Source organism: Astyanax mexicanus, chromosome 19 (assembly GCF_023375975.1).
Source record: "Astyanax mexicanus isolate ESR-SI-001 chromosome 19, AstMex3_surface, whole genome shotgun sequence".
NCBI classification, from domain to species: domain Eukaryota; kingdom Metazoa; phylum Chordata; class Actinopteri; order Characiformes; family Acestrorhamphidae; genus Astyanax; species Astyanax mexicanus.
This window is the reverse complement of record NC_064426.1, coordinates 38,909,814-38,926,037: the sequence shown is the minus strand read 5'-3', so window position 1 is coordinate 38,926,037 and position 16,224 is coordinate 38,909,814. Positions and strand designations below refer to the sequence as shown.

The window sequence follows — 16,224 nt, the reverse complement described above, 5'->3', positions numbered from 1 at the left end:
GAACAAGGGTGTCGCCATGTTTCCCTTCTAATTCAACAGGTCTTGCACTGACGGGGCGCCTAATTAAACAAAACTGTATTTCTTTTCAAAGTCAAATGAGCTGGTGAGCTGTGCTCACCAGTCGCGGTTAGCGCTACTGCCCAATAATGGTAGACTAAAGAACTGTCGATTTTTGAGAAAATGAAAGGATTTTAAGTGCGCCGTATAATCAGAGTAATACGGTACATGGATGTCAGACTCGTTTTCAACACTTTATGCAAAGACACTATAACTTCAGTGTTTAGTAGAGCTGATAGGATGGAATATTGCTTTTTATCTTTATGACCTTGGTTATAAGCACAAACACAATCCCTGCATTTTGTCACGCCCTACCAAATTCTATATTTATATTTTAGTGTGTGTGTGTGTGTGTGTGTATAAACGTGCACATTACCTGGAGTTCCACTCATTGAGCTTATGAGGTGGAAGTTTTCCGTAGCCCTCAGTAAAAGCAGACGAAACTAGTGGGCTGACGCCAGAGAAGAACAGCTGGAACCCGATGAAGCTTCCAGCCACCACGGACAACTCTCGCGTATCCATCGCTCACCTGTGGAACACACACACACAGATGTTAAGTTTATTTTCCTGAGGAACTGTCTCTCTGAATCTGAATCACTGAGTCAGAACCGTTGCTTTTCTCCTCTCTGTTATCGACTCCAGATGGAGCAGCATGAACGCCTCCTCCAGTAAACAACACGGTCTGGTTCAGCCAGCGCTTTGTCCCTGCAAGTGGAACATGTTACTGCAACTGGGGCTGAAAGAGCAGCGACAAAAAGAGCCATTCACTGCTGATCTGGAAGGGAAATGACTGGGTCTGGAAGTGGCTGGAGAAATCCAGGTGAAGCAGAAAATAGAGAGAGGCGTGCATTGTAAATAAATAGTTAAGTAATTCAGACTATGAAGGAACACACCAAGAATCATGTAGTAACTTAAAAGTGACTTAAGTCAACTTAAAGTTCTCATTCTATCATTTTTCATTCATTTTAAAATGTCTGGTTGTAGTAAATCTCTAGTATGAACGAATGCCATGTGAACTGTGTTCCGGTGATCCAGTATAACGCTGCTTTAGTCTGGTGGAAGAGTGTGTTGGGGGGGGGAGAAACGATAGGATTTCAGCTCTTGCTCATGAATATTAATACATGCAAACATATTGCCTCTGATTGGTTAACAGCAATGCAACACCAGAGAGATGGACAACAGTTAGAAACATTTTAAAGTAAAGACATTTTTACACTAATAACAGTCTTTGCAATATGTTACTTTACAACATGTGTAATAATGCCCTGCTAAGTGCAGTTCAGACACAAACCTAATCTTAGAGTCTCTGTAAAACACCGCCAAATCCACCGGAGATCCTATTTAAACATATAGTTACTTACACACAGAGGTGGGCAGTCCAGGTCCAAAAAGTAAAAATCCACCCTGGGGTGGATTTTTACTTTTAACTAGTGTAAACATAACTGTTCTAAACATACACCTACCTATCTTAATTGTACTTGGCTGGTGGTGTTTTTCCTCCATATACAAATTCTAACCATTTGTTCCTTAGCTCTGAATTACTGGGGAAAGTATATAAACACTGATGTGTTATTCGCACAAATAACACAGGAATGAACTGCCATGCTGTTCCTAGCAGTGTTAGCTCCTCCTATCTGACGAGACTGTGTCGCTGCCCTGCTTCAGCGCTGCCTGTAGGCGGTCCCAAGCCGAGGTGGGCGGGGTCATGAATACTAATTCACGGGTTGATGTAGACACGGTGCTTTTCCTGATCGACTTGTTTTTCTGAATATTTTCTTTTACTAGCTTCTGCAGACAATGGAGGCTGAGGAACAATTTCATGTGCAGCATCATATACAACCTACTTTATTTCACAAAGAACAAGAAAAAGTGGATTTTAGCAGGAGGACACCTTTAAACAAACCTTTGTAACTGCACTTAAGTATACTTTTTAAAGGAATGGTCTTACAATGACTACAATATTGTTTATTGCAAATAATTTTGGGAATATACATTGTCTAAAATGCAGAGAATGGAATGAGTGAGTGTGTGTGTGTGTGTGTGTGTGTGTGTGTAAGTGAAGTGTTTTTCATTAGAGAGTGGGACAGCAGGGTCAATGTCTTTTAGTACACTCTGAAGAGCTTCACTCCAAACTCTCCAGTGTTTCTTCAGTTCATTCTCTGACTGCATGTAGACACATGCCTAAAGAAACACATGAAGTTCAACCTATACCTTTTCTATACCATAAATCTAATCTGTCTGATTAGATAACACAAACTATCCTGACACTGCAGCACTCTATTAACCAAGCTAGCATTAAGCCGCTAGCTGCAGCACTGGTGGTGTGAGGGTAATAACTAACAACTCGAGTAACTATAGTCATAATACACATATCATAAACCATATATATCTGGAAAAAAGTACGAGATGACTTAAAAATGATGATTTTCTCTGATTTTACCAAATTGAGAACCTCTGGAATATAATCAAGAGGAAGATGGATGATCACAAGCCATCAAACCACCAAACTGAACTGCTTGAATTTTTGCACCAGGAGTGAAAGCATAAAGGTATCCAAAAGCAGTGTGTAAGACTGGTGGAGGAGAACATGATGCCAAGATGCATGAAAACAGTGATTAAAAACCAGGGTTATTCCACCAAATATTGATTTCTGAACTCTTAAATCTTTATGAATATGAACGTGTTTTCATATTCATAAACCTATAAATAGCAAAATCAGAGAAACTGATTAAGAAACTGAAGTGGTGTCTTAATTCTTTCCAGAGCTATATATATATATATATATATATATATATATATATATATATATATATATATATATATATATATATATATATTTCTTTGTCATTTTAGGAGAATAAAATAAAGGTATAAAACTACAAAAAATGGTCTTGGGTTGTACGAGATGTACAGAATTTACAGTTAAATATATTGTGACATATGTTTTGGCCACATGGTCCAGCACTAACTTACTTCAACACTTTTTCTTTTAACAAAAAAATCCTGACTCTGATCCCTGAGTCAGGCACTGATTCTACACTAATCACAAAACCACTGATCACTTAGCACATATCTGTTACCCAACAGGCCTCAATAGGTTTATCTGATGTCTAATGATCTGACCTGGATAATTGTAATAATAACAATAATCATCATACACTGACACAATCACTGCAGATTACAGAAATACTATCAATCACCCCATTACTGTACTGATGATAATCAGCTTTTTCTCTCTCAGGCCGGTCAAAGGTCCACATTTCGAAACTCTACATAATCAGGTTACGTCAGGAAAACAACAGGCTAAACCCCCATAAGCCTATTTCCAGTGTGGACATTAACACACAGCAATGCTTCACCTCTTAAGAAAGCTTTAAATAATTTATCCGGGCAGGTATGCAGCCGACAGCGCGGCCACAATAGAGCATTGATTAACGAACGCAGCTCAGAAAGGCCAATGATCAAGTGACTGGCTGCCAGTTGGAGAGATAACCCAGTGGCATTCTTCCCTTAATCACGGAACTGAGACTGTGCTGTGCTACAAGACAAAAGTCCACCGTGACCGTTACATGCTGCACTTCTATTACACAAGCAGGCGTGATGAGGTGGATCTACCAGCAGAACATTGGAGTTTACCATGGAGATTTCTAGACCTGTCACAATATTTACCTTATCAGACCTATCGTACAATAAATGGACATGACCTTACTAATATTTGATAATTGTGATATTGTCTACTGCAGTGGTTCTCAAACAGTGGATTGGGTTTTTTATGTAAGCTACACATTTCAGTCCTTTACTCTCAGAAAAAAAAAATCATTTTGCTGCAGTAGTGTATTTTTGATATATGTTTTTTCTAATTTAGTGTTTTGTCATATAGACAAGAGTATTGATACATGAAAATACCATGAAATATCGTGATATTATTTTAGGACCATATCGCCCACTCCTAATATACGTATATACATTTTTTTTGTTGTTTTTTTTTTTACCATATTTACCGTAATTCCCGTATTTTGCGCACTTAAAATCCTTTTTTTCCTAAAAATCATCAGTGCTTTTTTACCAGTCAGGTATTTAGGAGCAGTAAAGCCACTCTGCTGAAATACAACGTTATACAGGAGTTTCAATTTAGTTCTCCAGAACTGAGACTGGAGCAGTATTAGCATTTCAGAGGTGAGTATTATCGGACTGTAGCATCCTGCTAACCCCGGCTAGCACTGCTGGAGCAGTATTAGCATTACTTGCTAAGTGTAACGCTGGTGGGCGGCATTAGAAGGTAATGATAATGATAATGCTAATGCTGCTGCACCTAGCCTTAGTGGAAATCTGTAAATCTAAACTTACTGTAAATAAATGGAAGCACTTTACTTACCCAAATAAACAGTTTTTTAAGAAGAGAAATCTGTGTATATTAACATTCTGTGCTCGTTTGTCTTTTTTTCAATAATTACTTAATTTAACTTAGCTTTACAGGTCTCATCACCCAGAGGTGAGACCTGCTGTTTTTAACTAGTGTCGCAAAATGCGCCTTATGTATGGAAATAGTATTTATTTGTATTTAAATGTATTTAAATAAAATAAATTCTCAAAAATGCTTTACATATAAAAATAAGGCACAAGGTTAAAGTTAAAGGATAAAAGTTATAACAACAATAAAAAGGGATACAGTCATTCCATTGAACAAAAAAATAAGAATATAGGCAGTTGTTCATTGACTGTGTGCCTTATAATCATCAGTTTGACTGGCCCTAGAGAAAAGCCCTGTTGCCATGACTGTTTGATTGCACTCATGATTACCTGACTGAACGAATAATAACAATATATTAATATTTACCTTTTCAATGAATCAGCAGTGATTACATAGCAACCTGTAAGATAACCTCTACCTGCTGCTGCCTGAAGACACACCCATCACTATGCATTTATGCATTTTTACCATGATGTTTCTGTGTTTCTTTAAATGAAGCAATTCACAAAAACATTACGACTATTACTGTTCTACACTACAAACAGCCTTAATGCTGGCTTATACAACCATATGAATACTCAACAGTTATCTAATACATGAGTTATAAAACAGCATACTCTGACTTCTTAAACCAGATTAAAACCTAGAAAGCACATGTTCACACCTACTCTGATTTCTTTCAGTTTTCTCACTCTGTGCTTTTTCATGCATGCAAATGTAAACGTATATAACAGAAGCTCATTCTTAGTGGGTTCATGTGAGATTACTGACTGATTGCAAATTTGAAATCAGATTATTGCCTGGCTCATGTAAACCCAAAGTTTTCCCATTACCTGATTTTTTAAGTGCATTAAGAGCATGTAAAAACATTGTTTAGGATTACTGACAATTTGACAAAACACGATTTGCTAAAGTTCTAAGAATATTTATAGTGCATTTTTCATAATTGTGCAGTCCCTTTTTAATGAAAAATCGTTTTAACGAAATATATACTTCTGCATCAAAATATAAACCAGTCTTAAGACTCAACACCAATAAAATGAGCTGGCAAAACCTCTAACACTGCATTTCTCCTGCCTGTATAACACGATTTTTAAATATAAGTCAATAAGCATACGAGCACCAGCCTAATGCCATAAATATAAATAATAAATAAGTGTAAATGTAAGCAACGCCATAAGCAACAATGGGCTTAAATTTATAACATTAATAATAAAATAAGCTCTGACAGCTCCACACTGTATGGGAAATGATTCAACCAAGAGTCAGAGATGGTCTAAACACGAAAACAAGACTGAGGGCATTTTTTAGACCAAAAGTCAAACATTTTTCAGGTTTTTAGTGTGGTTAGGTTTGGGTTTACACTGTTTAGCAGTTCATTAAGAGGACTACAGAACTGCGTCCGGTCCTCCTCATCATCTACACAGGCAGAGTCTCCCTATACTTGACACTGACTGGTTTGTAGACCAGTATCCCATCAGATGCTGACATGCTGTCAATTTGGTAAGTTGCCTTTTAAATGTTGTGCCAAAATCTGCCTCACTGACAAAATCTGGCAACCTTCGAGTGAAGGCACATGCCCACAGCAGAATGAATTAAACAGAATCCTTTTATTTGTGTTTAAAAATAAGGATTAATCTACAGTTACAGCAGATACAGAATCACCAGCACCGGCAATGTAATGTGTGATGCGTGCACATGAAGGGAAACAGATCTTGACACAACACTGGTACTTTTTCTTCTTTTGTTGTTTCATAGAAGATGATAGTCTGTCTCAACTTTCTGTAATTGGTACAAAAGTCCGAACCATCTAAAAACAGGTTTTCACTGCACTTGAAGCAAATCATAGTTTAGCTAATCTGGACCGAGAACAACTCTTTCAATAGGACCAAATTTCTCTTCTTTCGTCTGGAAAGTCTGAAGTCTGGACCTAACAAGGTACCGTATTTCTCAGACTATAAGGTGCACCTGATTATACGGCGCACTATCAATGAACGTCTATTTTCTGGTCTATTTTATACATAAAGCACATTATAATGCGCATTATAAGGCGCATAAAGCAACACTATAAAGGATGCCTACATCTAAGAGAGCAAGGGTGTCACCATGTTTCCCCTTCTAATGGTGAAGCTGGGGGACGCATCTAAGTAAATAAAACTGTAATTCTTAACAAAAATATTCTCTTTTAAAAGTCAAATGAGCGATGTATAATATTCTACACAGATTTCTCTCCAGAAAAATGTTTATTTGGGTAAATAAAGTGCTTTTGTTTATTGACAGTAAGCTTAGACTTCCAATATTTTGTCTAAGTGGGAGTTTTCAGTGAAGTTTCTCCAGCACTAAGGCTGGGTGCAGCAGCATTAGCATTAGCCTCTTACCACAGTGCAAGTGAGAGACGTAAATACCGCCCGACAGCGCTAGACTGAGAAACCCTGAGAGTGTTCCAGAAAGCCAGGGTGCTATCAGCTAGCGGTTCGTCCCACGTAGCTTGTTTTAACACAGCAAACACGCAGACTACAGTCCGATATATTCGCCTCTGAACGGCTGAAGAGCTATTGCTGAGGTTAGCGGCTACTGCTAATGCTGCTGCACCGAGCCTTAGTGCTGGAGAAACTTCACTGAAAACCCTTATAACGCTGTACTTCAGTGGAGTGGCTTCACTGCTTCTTAATACCTGACTGGTAAAATTCATACATAAGGCGCACTGTTGGTTTTTAGGAAAAGTAAAGAATATGAAGTGTGCCTTATAGTCTGAAAAATATGGTAGGTGTGTAAAGTAAACTAAGCCGTGCCACAATCATACAGCAATAGACACTAACTACTGTTTTCCAGATTTTCCAGATATTGCTCAACTGGCTCTTCTTGTTAGGGGAGAGTGGCTCAATTGTGGAGTTGGAGAGTGAAGGAATGTGAGGAAACATTCCTAAAGACAACACAATTCTAGTCCCAGAATCCACACCACGGTTCTGGTTGTTGCTTTAGCATCATTCAGAGAACGTCTACACATGGACAAACTGATTTAAAACCCAACACTGAAGCTGCAGGACTCTCTCTTTCTGTCTGCCTGTAACAGACTGAGCCAGACGAAAGAAGAAAGCAGAGACTGACAGGAGTCAATGTGAATCCAGTCAAGAGTGAATCCAGTGGGGGTGTTTACAGGCTAATGAAGGGAATCTGTATGGTACACTGCTGTGGGCATTTCAGCTTCACGATCACTGCAGAAAACGGGTTATATATCAGATTAACGGACACAAATGTTATATTTTCTTTATAAAATAAATTTTATATTGGCAAACATACTACAAGGTCATGTGTGGTTGAGTGGTTTTAGCCTAAAATCAAACCAGCAGTACTAAAAAACATTTTTACTAGAAATAAACTCTAGTTCCAGGTATCTATAACTACTATTACTAGTATAGATTATGATTTATTACAGTATCTACACTTCTTACACTTCCTACATTCTTATTCTTTGAAATGAGAGTTCCTACAAATAAAAGCATTCTGCCTTGCCATCCAACTGTCAAATTAATGTTAAATTAATATTGTATAGGGCTGGGCAATATATTGTAAAAGATCAATATATTCAAAACATTTTTTTTTTTTTTTACAAAAATGACCTTATCATAATGTCGTAATACAACTGAAAACATTAAATGAGAGGAGGTGCGTCCTAACTTTTGACTGGTATTGTATTTCATCTTTGTCAGTGAAACTGGCTTATATACGTGTGTATGTATATATATATATATATATATATATATATATATATATAGAGAGAGAGAGAGAGAGAGAGAGAGAGAGAGAGAGAGATACGGATTTACATACATATGGATATAAGTATATATATAAATATATATATACCAGGAGTAAAGGCATAAAGTTAACCCAAAGCAGTGTGTAAGACTGGTGGAGGAGAACATGATGCCAAGATGCACAAAAAAACTGATTAAAACCCAGGGTTATTCCACCTAATATTGATTTCTGAAAGCTTGTTATTTTAGCCATTTCTCATTTTCTGCAAATACTGTAAATGCTCTAAATGACAATATTTTGACTTGGAATTTGGGAGAAATGTTGTCTGTAGTTTTTAGAATAAAACAACAATTTTGGTTTTACTCAAACATATACCTACAAACAGCAAAATCAGATAAACTGATTCAGAGGCCAGCCATACCAGCACACCCACCACCTCCCAGCACCCCCATGCTGCAGGCCAGTGTGGAATAATGCGTCTACAGCTGAACTGGAGCTGGAGCATCTCAGAGGCGCCTACTGATGCAGGGCTGCTGCTGCTGCGCTTTGTGGGGGAATAAGGAGGCAGCCATACCGTTTACAGCCATTCACACGCCACCAACACAAACACCTGCGGGTTTCTGAGTAGAGGCGGCTGCGTATAAACTGATATTCGCTGTTTATTTGATGATTTTTGTTGCTGTTATTCGCTGTTAATGGTCTCAGTTATGAGCCTCCAGTGAGTGAGGTTCAGCCGAGCCCCCTCTCCCCCAGTCAGTCAGCCAGTCAGTAGCTAGCATTAGATTAGGTAACAGCAGTACCCAGGTCGTTAGCTAGTTATCTAATCTATTTCCCAACACAAACAGCAGCCTGTTACCTTTATTTCAGTCGCATAAGTGTGTCCGTGTCGGTGCTGCTGCTGCTGTTGTTGTTGCTTCTCCGCCGCGGCCGCCGCCGTCTTCTCTCCCCCGCCTCCTTCGCCTCCTCCTCCGCCGCCTCCTCTACACTTCTTTACCCAAACTTACTGCTGCAGCTAGCCGGTCCGCTAGCCTCGCACACAGCCAGCAGCCCGTCTCCCGCACCGAGCCCTCCGCACACTACTCCACGCCACAGCCGAGCCGGGCACCCGCGGTCATGCTCCACCTCCCCGAACAACACGGATTTAGTTAATATTTATCCTCCCCGCGCCACGTTTCAACCTATTCCTCCCCGCACAGCACAGAAAGCTCCGGCTAGTCGCTGCCGCTGCTGCTGCTGCTGACGCCGTCGCAGTCCTGGGCCCGCCCCCCGCACACACGCCCCTCCATTGGTCACACCCCCTAGCAACAAAGGCACGAGCCCCGCTGATTAAAAAAACTACCAGAGCCTCTATGCTAAGCTAACAATTACAAAATAACAGGTAGCTAATGTAGTTAGCTTCTATGCTAAGCTAACAAGTAAACAAATAACAGGTAGCTTAAAGTAGTTAGCTTATATGCTAAGATAACCAAAATAAAATAACTATAAGCTATAAGCTAATAAAATGAACAAATGGTTCATATGCTAACAAGTGAATTATAAGATTATAAGCTAAAACAAATAACAAAACCTAGGGAGTTAGCTTCTATGCTAAGCTAACCAAAATAAAATAACTATGTTAAGCTAATAAAAAGAACAAATAGTTCATATGCTAACAAGTGAATTATATGATTATAAGCTAAAACAAATAACACAGACTAGGGAGTTAGCTTCTATGCTAAGCTAACAAGTAAGTTAAACAAATAACAGGTTGCTTAAAGTAGTTAGCTTCTATGCTAAACTAACCAAAATAAAATAACTATGCTAAGCTAATACAATGAACAAATAGTTTATATGCTCACAACTGAATTATATGATTATATACTAAAACAAATAGCAAAGCCTAGGGAGTTAGCTTCTATGCTAAGCTTACAAGTAAGTTAAACAAATAACAGGTTGCTTAAAGTGTTTAGCTTCTATGCTAAGCTAACAAAATAAAAATAACTATGCTAAGCTAATAAAATGAACAAATAGTTCATATGCTAAAAAGAGAATTATATAATTATAAGCTAACACAAATAACAAAGCCTAGGGAGTTAGCTTCAATGCTAAGCTAAGAAGTAAGTTAAACAAATGACAGGTTGCTTAAAGTAGTTAGCTTCTATGCTAAGCTAACCAAAATAAAATAAACATGCTAAGCTAATAAAATGAACAAATAGTTTATATGCTAACAAGTGAATTAAGTTATATGATTATAAGCTATAACAAATAACAAAGCCTAGGGAGTTAGCTTCAATGCTAAGCTAAGAAGTAAGTTAAACAAATAACAGGTTGCTTAAAGTAGTTAGCTTCTATGCTAAGCTAACCAAAATAAAATAACTATGCTAAGCTAATAAAATGAACAAGTAGTTTATATGCTAACAAGTGAATTATATGATTATGAGCTAAAACAAATAACAAAGCCTAGGGAGTTAGCTTCTATGCTAAGCTAACAATTAAACAAATAACAGGTTGCTCAAAGTAGTTAGCTTCTATGCAAAGCTAACCAAAATAAAATAACTATGCTAAGCTAATAAAATGAACAAATAGTTTATATGCTCACAAGTGAATTATATGATTATAAGCTAAAACAAATAACAAAGCCTAGGGATTTAGCTTCTATGCTAAGCTAAGAAGTAAACAAATAACAGGTTGCTTAAAGTAATTAGCTTCTATGCTAAGCTAACCAAAAAAAATAACTATGCTAAGCTAATAAAATGAACAAATAGTTTATATGCTCACAAGTGAATTATATGATTATGAGCTAAACAAATAACAAACAAGTAGCTTTTATGCTAAGCTAATAAAATAAACAAGTAGCTTATGTGAAAAAAATAAAAAGTTGCTTCTATGATAAGCAAATAAAAATGAGAAAAAGCAGATGTGCTACAAGCTAGCAAACATAACAAGTAGTTTATATGTAAAGCTAACATAAATAACAAATAAGTTAGCCTCCATGCAATAAAATACCAGGTAGGTTAAGTAGCTTCTTTGCTAAGCTAACAAGTAAAAAAATAACAGGTAGCTTAAGTAGTTAGCTTCTATGCTAAGCTAACAAGTAAACAAATAACCGGTTGCTTAAAGTAGTTAGCTTCTATGCTAAGCTAACAAAAATAAAAATAACTCTGCTAAGCTGATAAAATGAACAAGTAGTTTATATACTAACAAGTGAATTAAGTTATATGATTATAAGCTAAAATAAATAACAAACAAGTAGCTTCTATGCTAAGCTAATAAAATAAACAAGTAGCTTATATGAAACAAGTAGCTTATGTAAAAAAAAAAAACAAGTTGCTTCTATGATAAGCAAATAAAAATTTGAAAAAGCAGATGTGCAACAAGCATAACAAGTAGTTTATATGTAAGGCTAACATAAATAACAAGTAGCCTCCATGCAATAAAATACCAAGTAGGTTAAGAAGCTTCTTTGCTAAGCTAAAACATAAAAAATAACAGGTAGCTTAGGTATCTAAGTTCTATGCTAAGCTAATAAAATTAACAAGTATCTTATATGCTTACAAATGGCTTATATGCTTATAAGCTAACAAATAATAACACTTTGCTTCTATGACAAGCTACTAAATATTGGAAATAGTGCATGTGCTTAGTAGTTTGTATGTTAAGGTAACATAAATAACGAGTAGACTAGTAAAAAATATCAGGTAGTTTAAGTAGTTAGCTTCTATGCTAAACTAACAAGTAAAAATAACAGGTTAGTTAAGTAAATAGCATCTATGCTAAGCTAACACAAATAAAAATATCAAGTAGCTTCTATGCTAAGCTTATAAAATTAACAAGTAGTATATTCTTACAAGTAGTTCATTTGCTTATAAGCTAGCAAAAATAACAAATATCTTCTATGCTAAGCTAACAAAAAATACCAAGTAACTTTTATGCTAAGCTATCAAAAATAGCAAATATCTTCTATGCTACGCTAACGAAAAAATAACAAGTAGCTTCTATGATAAGCTAAAAATATATAATAACAAGCACATCTTGTGCTAAACTAACAAAATAACAAATACCTTCTAAGCTAAATTACCAAAATAAAAAGAAACTTCTAAGTTAAGCTAGCAAATGTAAAAAGTAGCTTCTAGACTAAGCTAGCAAAAATAACAAATGTCTATGCTATGCTAACGAAAAAAAATAACAAGTAGCTTAAGAAGCTTCTACACTAAGCTTATGAAAAACTAACAGCTATCATCTATGCTAAGCTAACACAAATAGCAGCTTCTTTGCTATGACAGCAAACACAGCAAGTAGACTCTATGCTAAGCTAACAAATATAACAAGTCTATCCTTTGCTAAGCATATACAAATAATACGTAGCTTATATGCTAATCTAAAAAAGTATGTTAGCTTAGCATAGATGCTACTTGTACACCTTTTTCTTGGTGTGAACAATAACTAAATAAATGTACAAAATGTTAACAAAAATATTAATATTCCTGATGTAGGGATCCATTTCTGATCCATCTGAAACTCATGTCTAAAAGAATATTACGAAAACTTTGTGAAAAACAGAAAGTGGGAGTTTTTCTTCATTTTTGTATAAAACAGTTCAGTACATTAATATGTACTGTACGAGCTAACTATGACTATTAAATAAATATAACTGAATAGCATATAGTTTATTCCTAGTAATATCAGTGTGTAGTATGCAATTGGGACACAGCCATTGTTATGTAAAATGTCCCTAAACATATATAAATATACATACACAGAAAAACATAACAATTTATTCCATATTATTTTAGGATTATTTGGGGATAAAAAAATAGAACAGAGTTTGACAATATATTTAAATTTATTTTACCTCAATAACAAGACAGGTAACAAATCTGTGCTGCATACAGGCTTCGTTCAGGATTTAATGATTGTTACCTTAGGGTTCATTTTCATTGACTGATGCAACTTTTCCATTGTCCTCAGTGCTTAAGTCTGTGTCTGACAGGTTTACAATTGACAGTGTCCTCCAGCTCTGGCAAAGAAGTAGAACCTCTCCATCAGGTATAGCAGCCGGCTGCATTTCTCACACATTAGACCTTCCCATTACTACCTTTGAAGAAGTGTATGAAAACATCTTTATCGGTAATACCGTCATGGCCCAAAGTGTTGGCACCTTTGATTATTTTTCTTATGTCTTGTTCTTTGTTCCTCTTTCTATTCTTCATGCTTAATGTGGTACATACAGAAACACATTGAAAAAGATTTGCATTTTAATCTGGTTTCAGGTGTGACTTTTATATTGCCCACATCTGTTATTTTAGCATCATGTGCTTTAAACAAATTTATTTGCTTACACTTTTGAAAATGTGCCAATATTTCTGTCTGGCCCATTTCTTTCTCTGTTTCTTGTGTTTTTCCAATACACACAAAGGACATAAACATGTGTGCTTGCAATAATTTTCTTGGAGAATAATTTCAAGGTTTCAACACTTTTGCCCATGACGGTATTAGATACAGCTTCTGAACAAAAGAAACAATAAAATACAGGCATGTTTTCTTTGACTCTAAATGTGTCTAAATTCTTGTGCCAGATAATCATGCTGCTTTGTTTCTGTGTGTAGGGTTGTTGCGTTAATCTGCGAGTCCAGCGTGTTCTGCCTGTCACTGCAGGATCAACAGCATGACTGAAGATGTCTGACAGGTTTGGTAGCTCATCTCACAAAGACTCTGGCTGTAAAGGTTTCACCACAGGGCCCATTTCAGTCAGATAGACCTCATGTAGCCTAATGTCAGGATCTGAATTGCAGATAATGCTGCATTCCATTTATTTTGGATGCCAGATGTCATATCTGAGTTAAAGGTGTTAAAGGAAAATTTTCAGATAATTTTATAATATTCAAAAACAAATTAAATTGCCAGTCCGTATTATTTTTAGTTTTAAACTGATAGCAGAAGCATTTCTGAATTGAGAAGGGATAAAATATTGTGTTTAATGGTGCCAGTGCACTGAAACGACCATCCCTGCTAAGCTTAATATATTCATTATAGTTCTTCTGACCACGTCACGCGTCTTTACGTACTTACGTCACACGTACAGCCTCTAAAAGAGGATCCGGCTCAGTTTTACTGAACGCGAGTGGCTGGTGGAGCAATGGAGAAGAGGACACTCAGAGCTTAGTAGCTCATTCACTCATAGTAAAAACAAAGAAAAGAAGGAGTGAAGTTTCTCTCTCTCTCTCTGTCTCTCTTTCTCTCTGACTGAACATAACCTGGAATCGGATTCATCCGCTCTGAAAGGAGACCACATCACACCCACCCAGTTTAAAATGATTCTTCCGCATGCTCGATGCAATTACCCACTCTCACCAGAGAGGGGCCTAAATTCCAAAATTTACAGACATCAGCTTCAAAGAAAATACTAAAATGATCTAAACACATTGAAATGTATAAAACAAATGGCTTGACAATCATTTGCTGGTGTTTTATCAAATCTAAACAAAATATGATAATTTGAGAACAGAAGGACACAATTAGTCCAAAAACAAAACTTTTACAGTAAGTAAATCAAATAAATTCAAGCATAAAACTGGATGATCATTTTTACCTGGCTCATGTTTCCGTCTAGACTGGCTGTAGAAACTTTTGACAAGGATTCCCACCATCTTCTTTTCAATCAGTTGAGTGTAATGTTGTCATGTGATCGCTAGATGTACTTGTGTTCTTGTGGACTCAGGAAACATTAGGGGCCAGTTGTTCAAAAAATGTAATCCGGATCAAAATTATCCAGATTTGGTAATCACATTTTTTGCTATCCAGGATCAGGTGATCTGTCTTACTTTTAAGCCAGTTTTTCAAAGCAATATTGGATTGGATCAACCTGATCCAGAAACACAGTTTTCAGGATTACCTAATCCGGATTACCAGCTATGTAAAAAACAGATAGAAGAACCAACAGGGGTTGATGACTCTTTTTCTTGCAGTAACAAGATACTGTTTATTGCAAAACAATACGAGCAATTGAGCGTTCTGCAGAGACGCTTTGCATGCCTTAACTATTTGCGAGTCGAACCACAGGGAGCATGCAACATAACACTTGCATGTATTGTCCTGCACAACGTTGCTACCAGACGCAATGTCCCTCTCTGTGATGTTCATGATGCACCTGAGCCTGTTGAAGAACCAGGACAAACTCTGGTGTTCTTTTCAATTGTTCGAAATAATTTTTGACAGCTTCATATCTGATAAATGTTTCTTTGACATTAATATACAGTGATGAATGACAGTGATGTAGATGAAAAAATGAATATATTATTTTTGTTTGTTATTGAAATCTTTTGGGGGGTTTATTTAATGGGGTCAAGATTGTTTTTATTTTTACGTTACTATAGTAAAAGGCTTAATTGGTAGCCAATGTCTACTTTATTACTGTAACGGTTAAACAGGTCAAGTGCAAAATAGAAGTAAATGTATATACACTAAATTGTACAAATGTATTTTTTTTTACTTTAAAACTTTGATTTTAAAGTTTTACCACATTTACTTCCTGAAATCCCCCTTGAAATCCTACCCCTTGTTGGGATCAGGGTAATCCTGTTTTTTTGGATCAAAGTTATCCAAATCCTACTGAAAAGTTTTGAACAACAGAAACTGAAGGTTTGATCCATTTACAAACTAGGATTGGATTACGTGATCTGATCCGATTTCAGAATGCTTCTTTCCCTTTTGAACAACCCGTTTTCCAGATTTGATCCAATCCGATAACCAAAATCCGATCAGATTACCTTTGAACAACTGGCCCTAGAAGTTTGAATTCTTACTTAAGCAATAGAACACGAGAGGGAATGTGTTATCCATGTGTGCTTTAGATCATCACAATTGTGATGTTATTTGCTATAACACATGACCTTGAGTGTTCTATTGCTTTCATACAACAGTTTGTTTGTTACAAAATAAATAAAGAAAGTAAAAGACCCTCA

At 36.4% G+C, this 16,224-nt stretch overlaps 1 protein-coding gene across 2 annotated transcripts in view; it reads right to left on the bottom strand.

Annotated features, from left to right (window-relative positions):
* The window catches only part of tlcd4b (TLC domain containing 4b), a 45,073-nt gene extending 35,543 nt beyond the window's left edge, over nt 1–9,530 (bottom strand). For both annotated transcript variants that reach the window (XR_007427095.1, XM_022664963.2), the window contains exons 1-2: nt 9,141–9,530; nt 434–586 (exon numbers count right to left, since the gene is read on the bottom strand). Coding sequence is in view for 1 of the 2 variants with exons in the window: in XM_022664963.2 (XP_022520684.2) it covers nt 434–579 (146 nt within the window). In the remaining variant the exon portion in view is untranslated. The remainder of the gene's footprint in view (nt 1–433; nt 587–9,140) is intronic.
* Between the last annotated feature and the right edge of the window lie 6,694 nt (nt 9,531–16,224).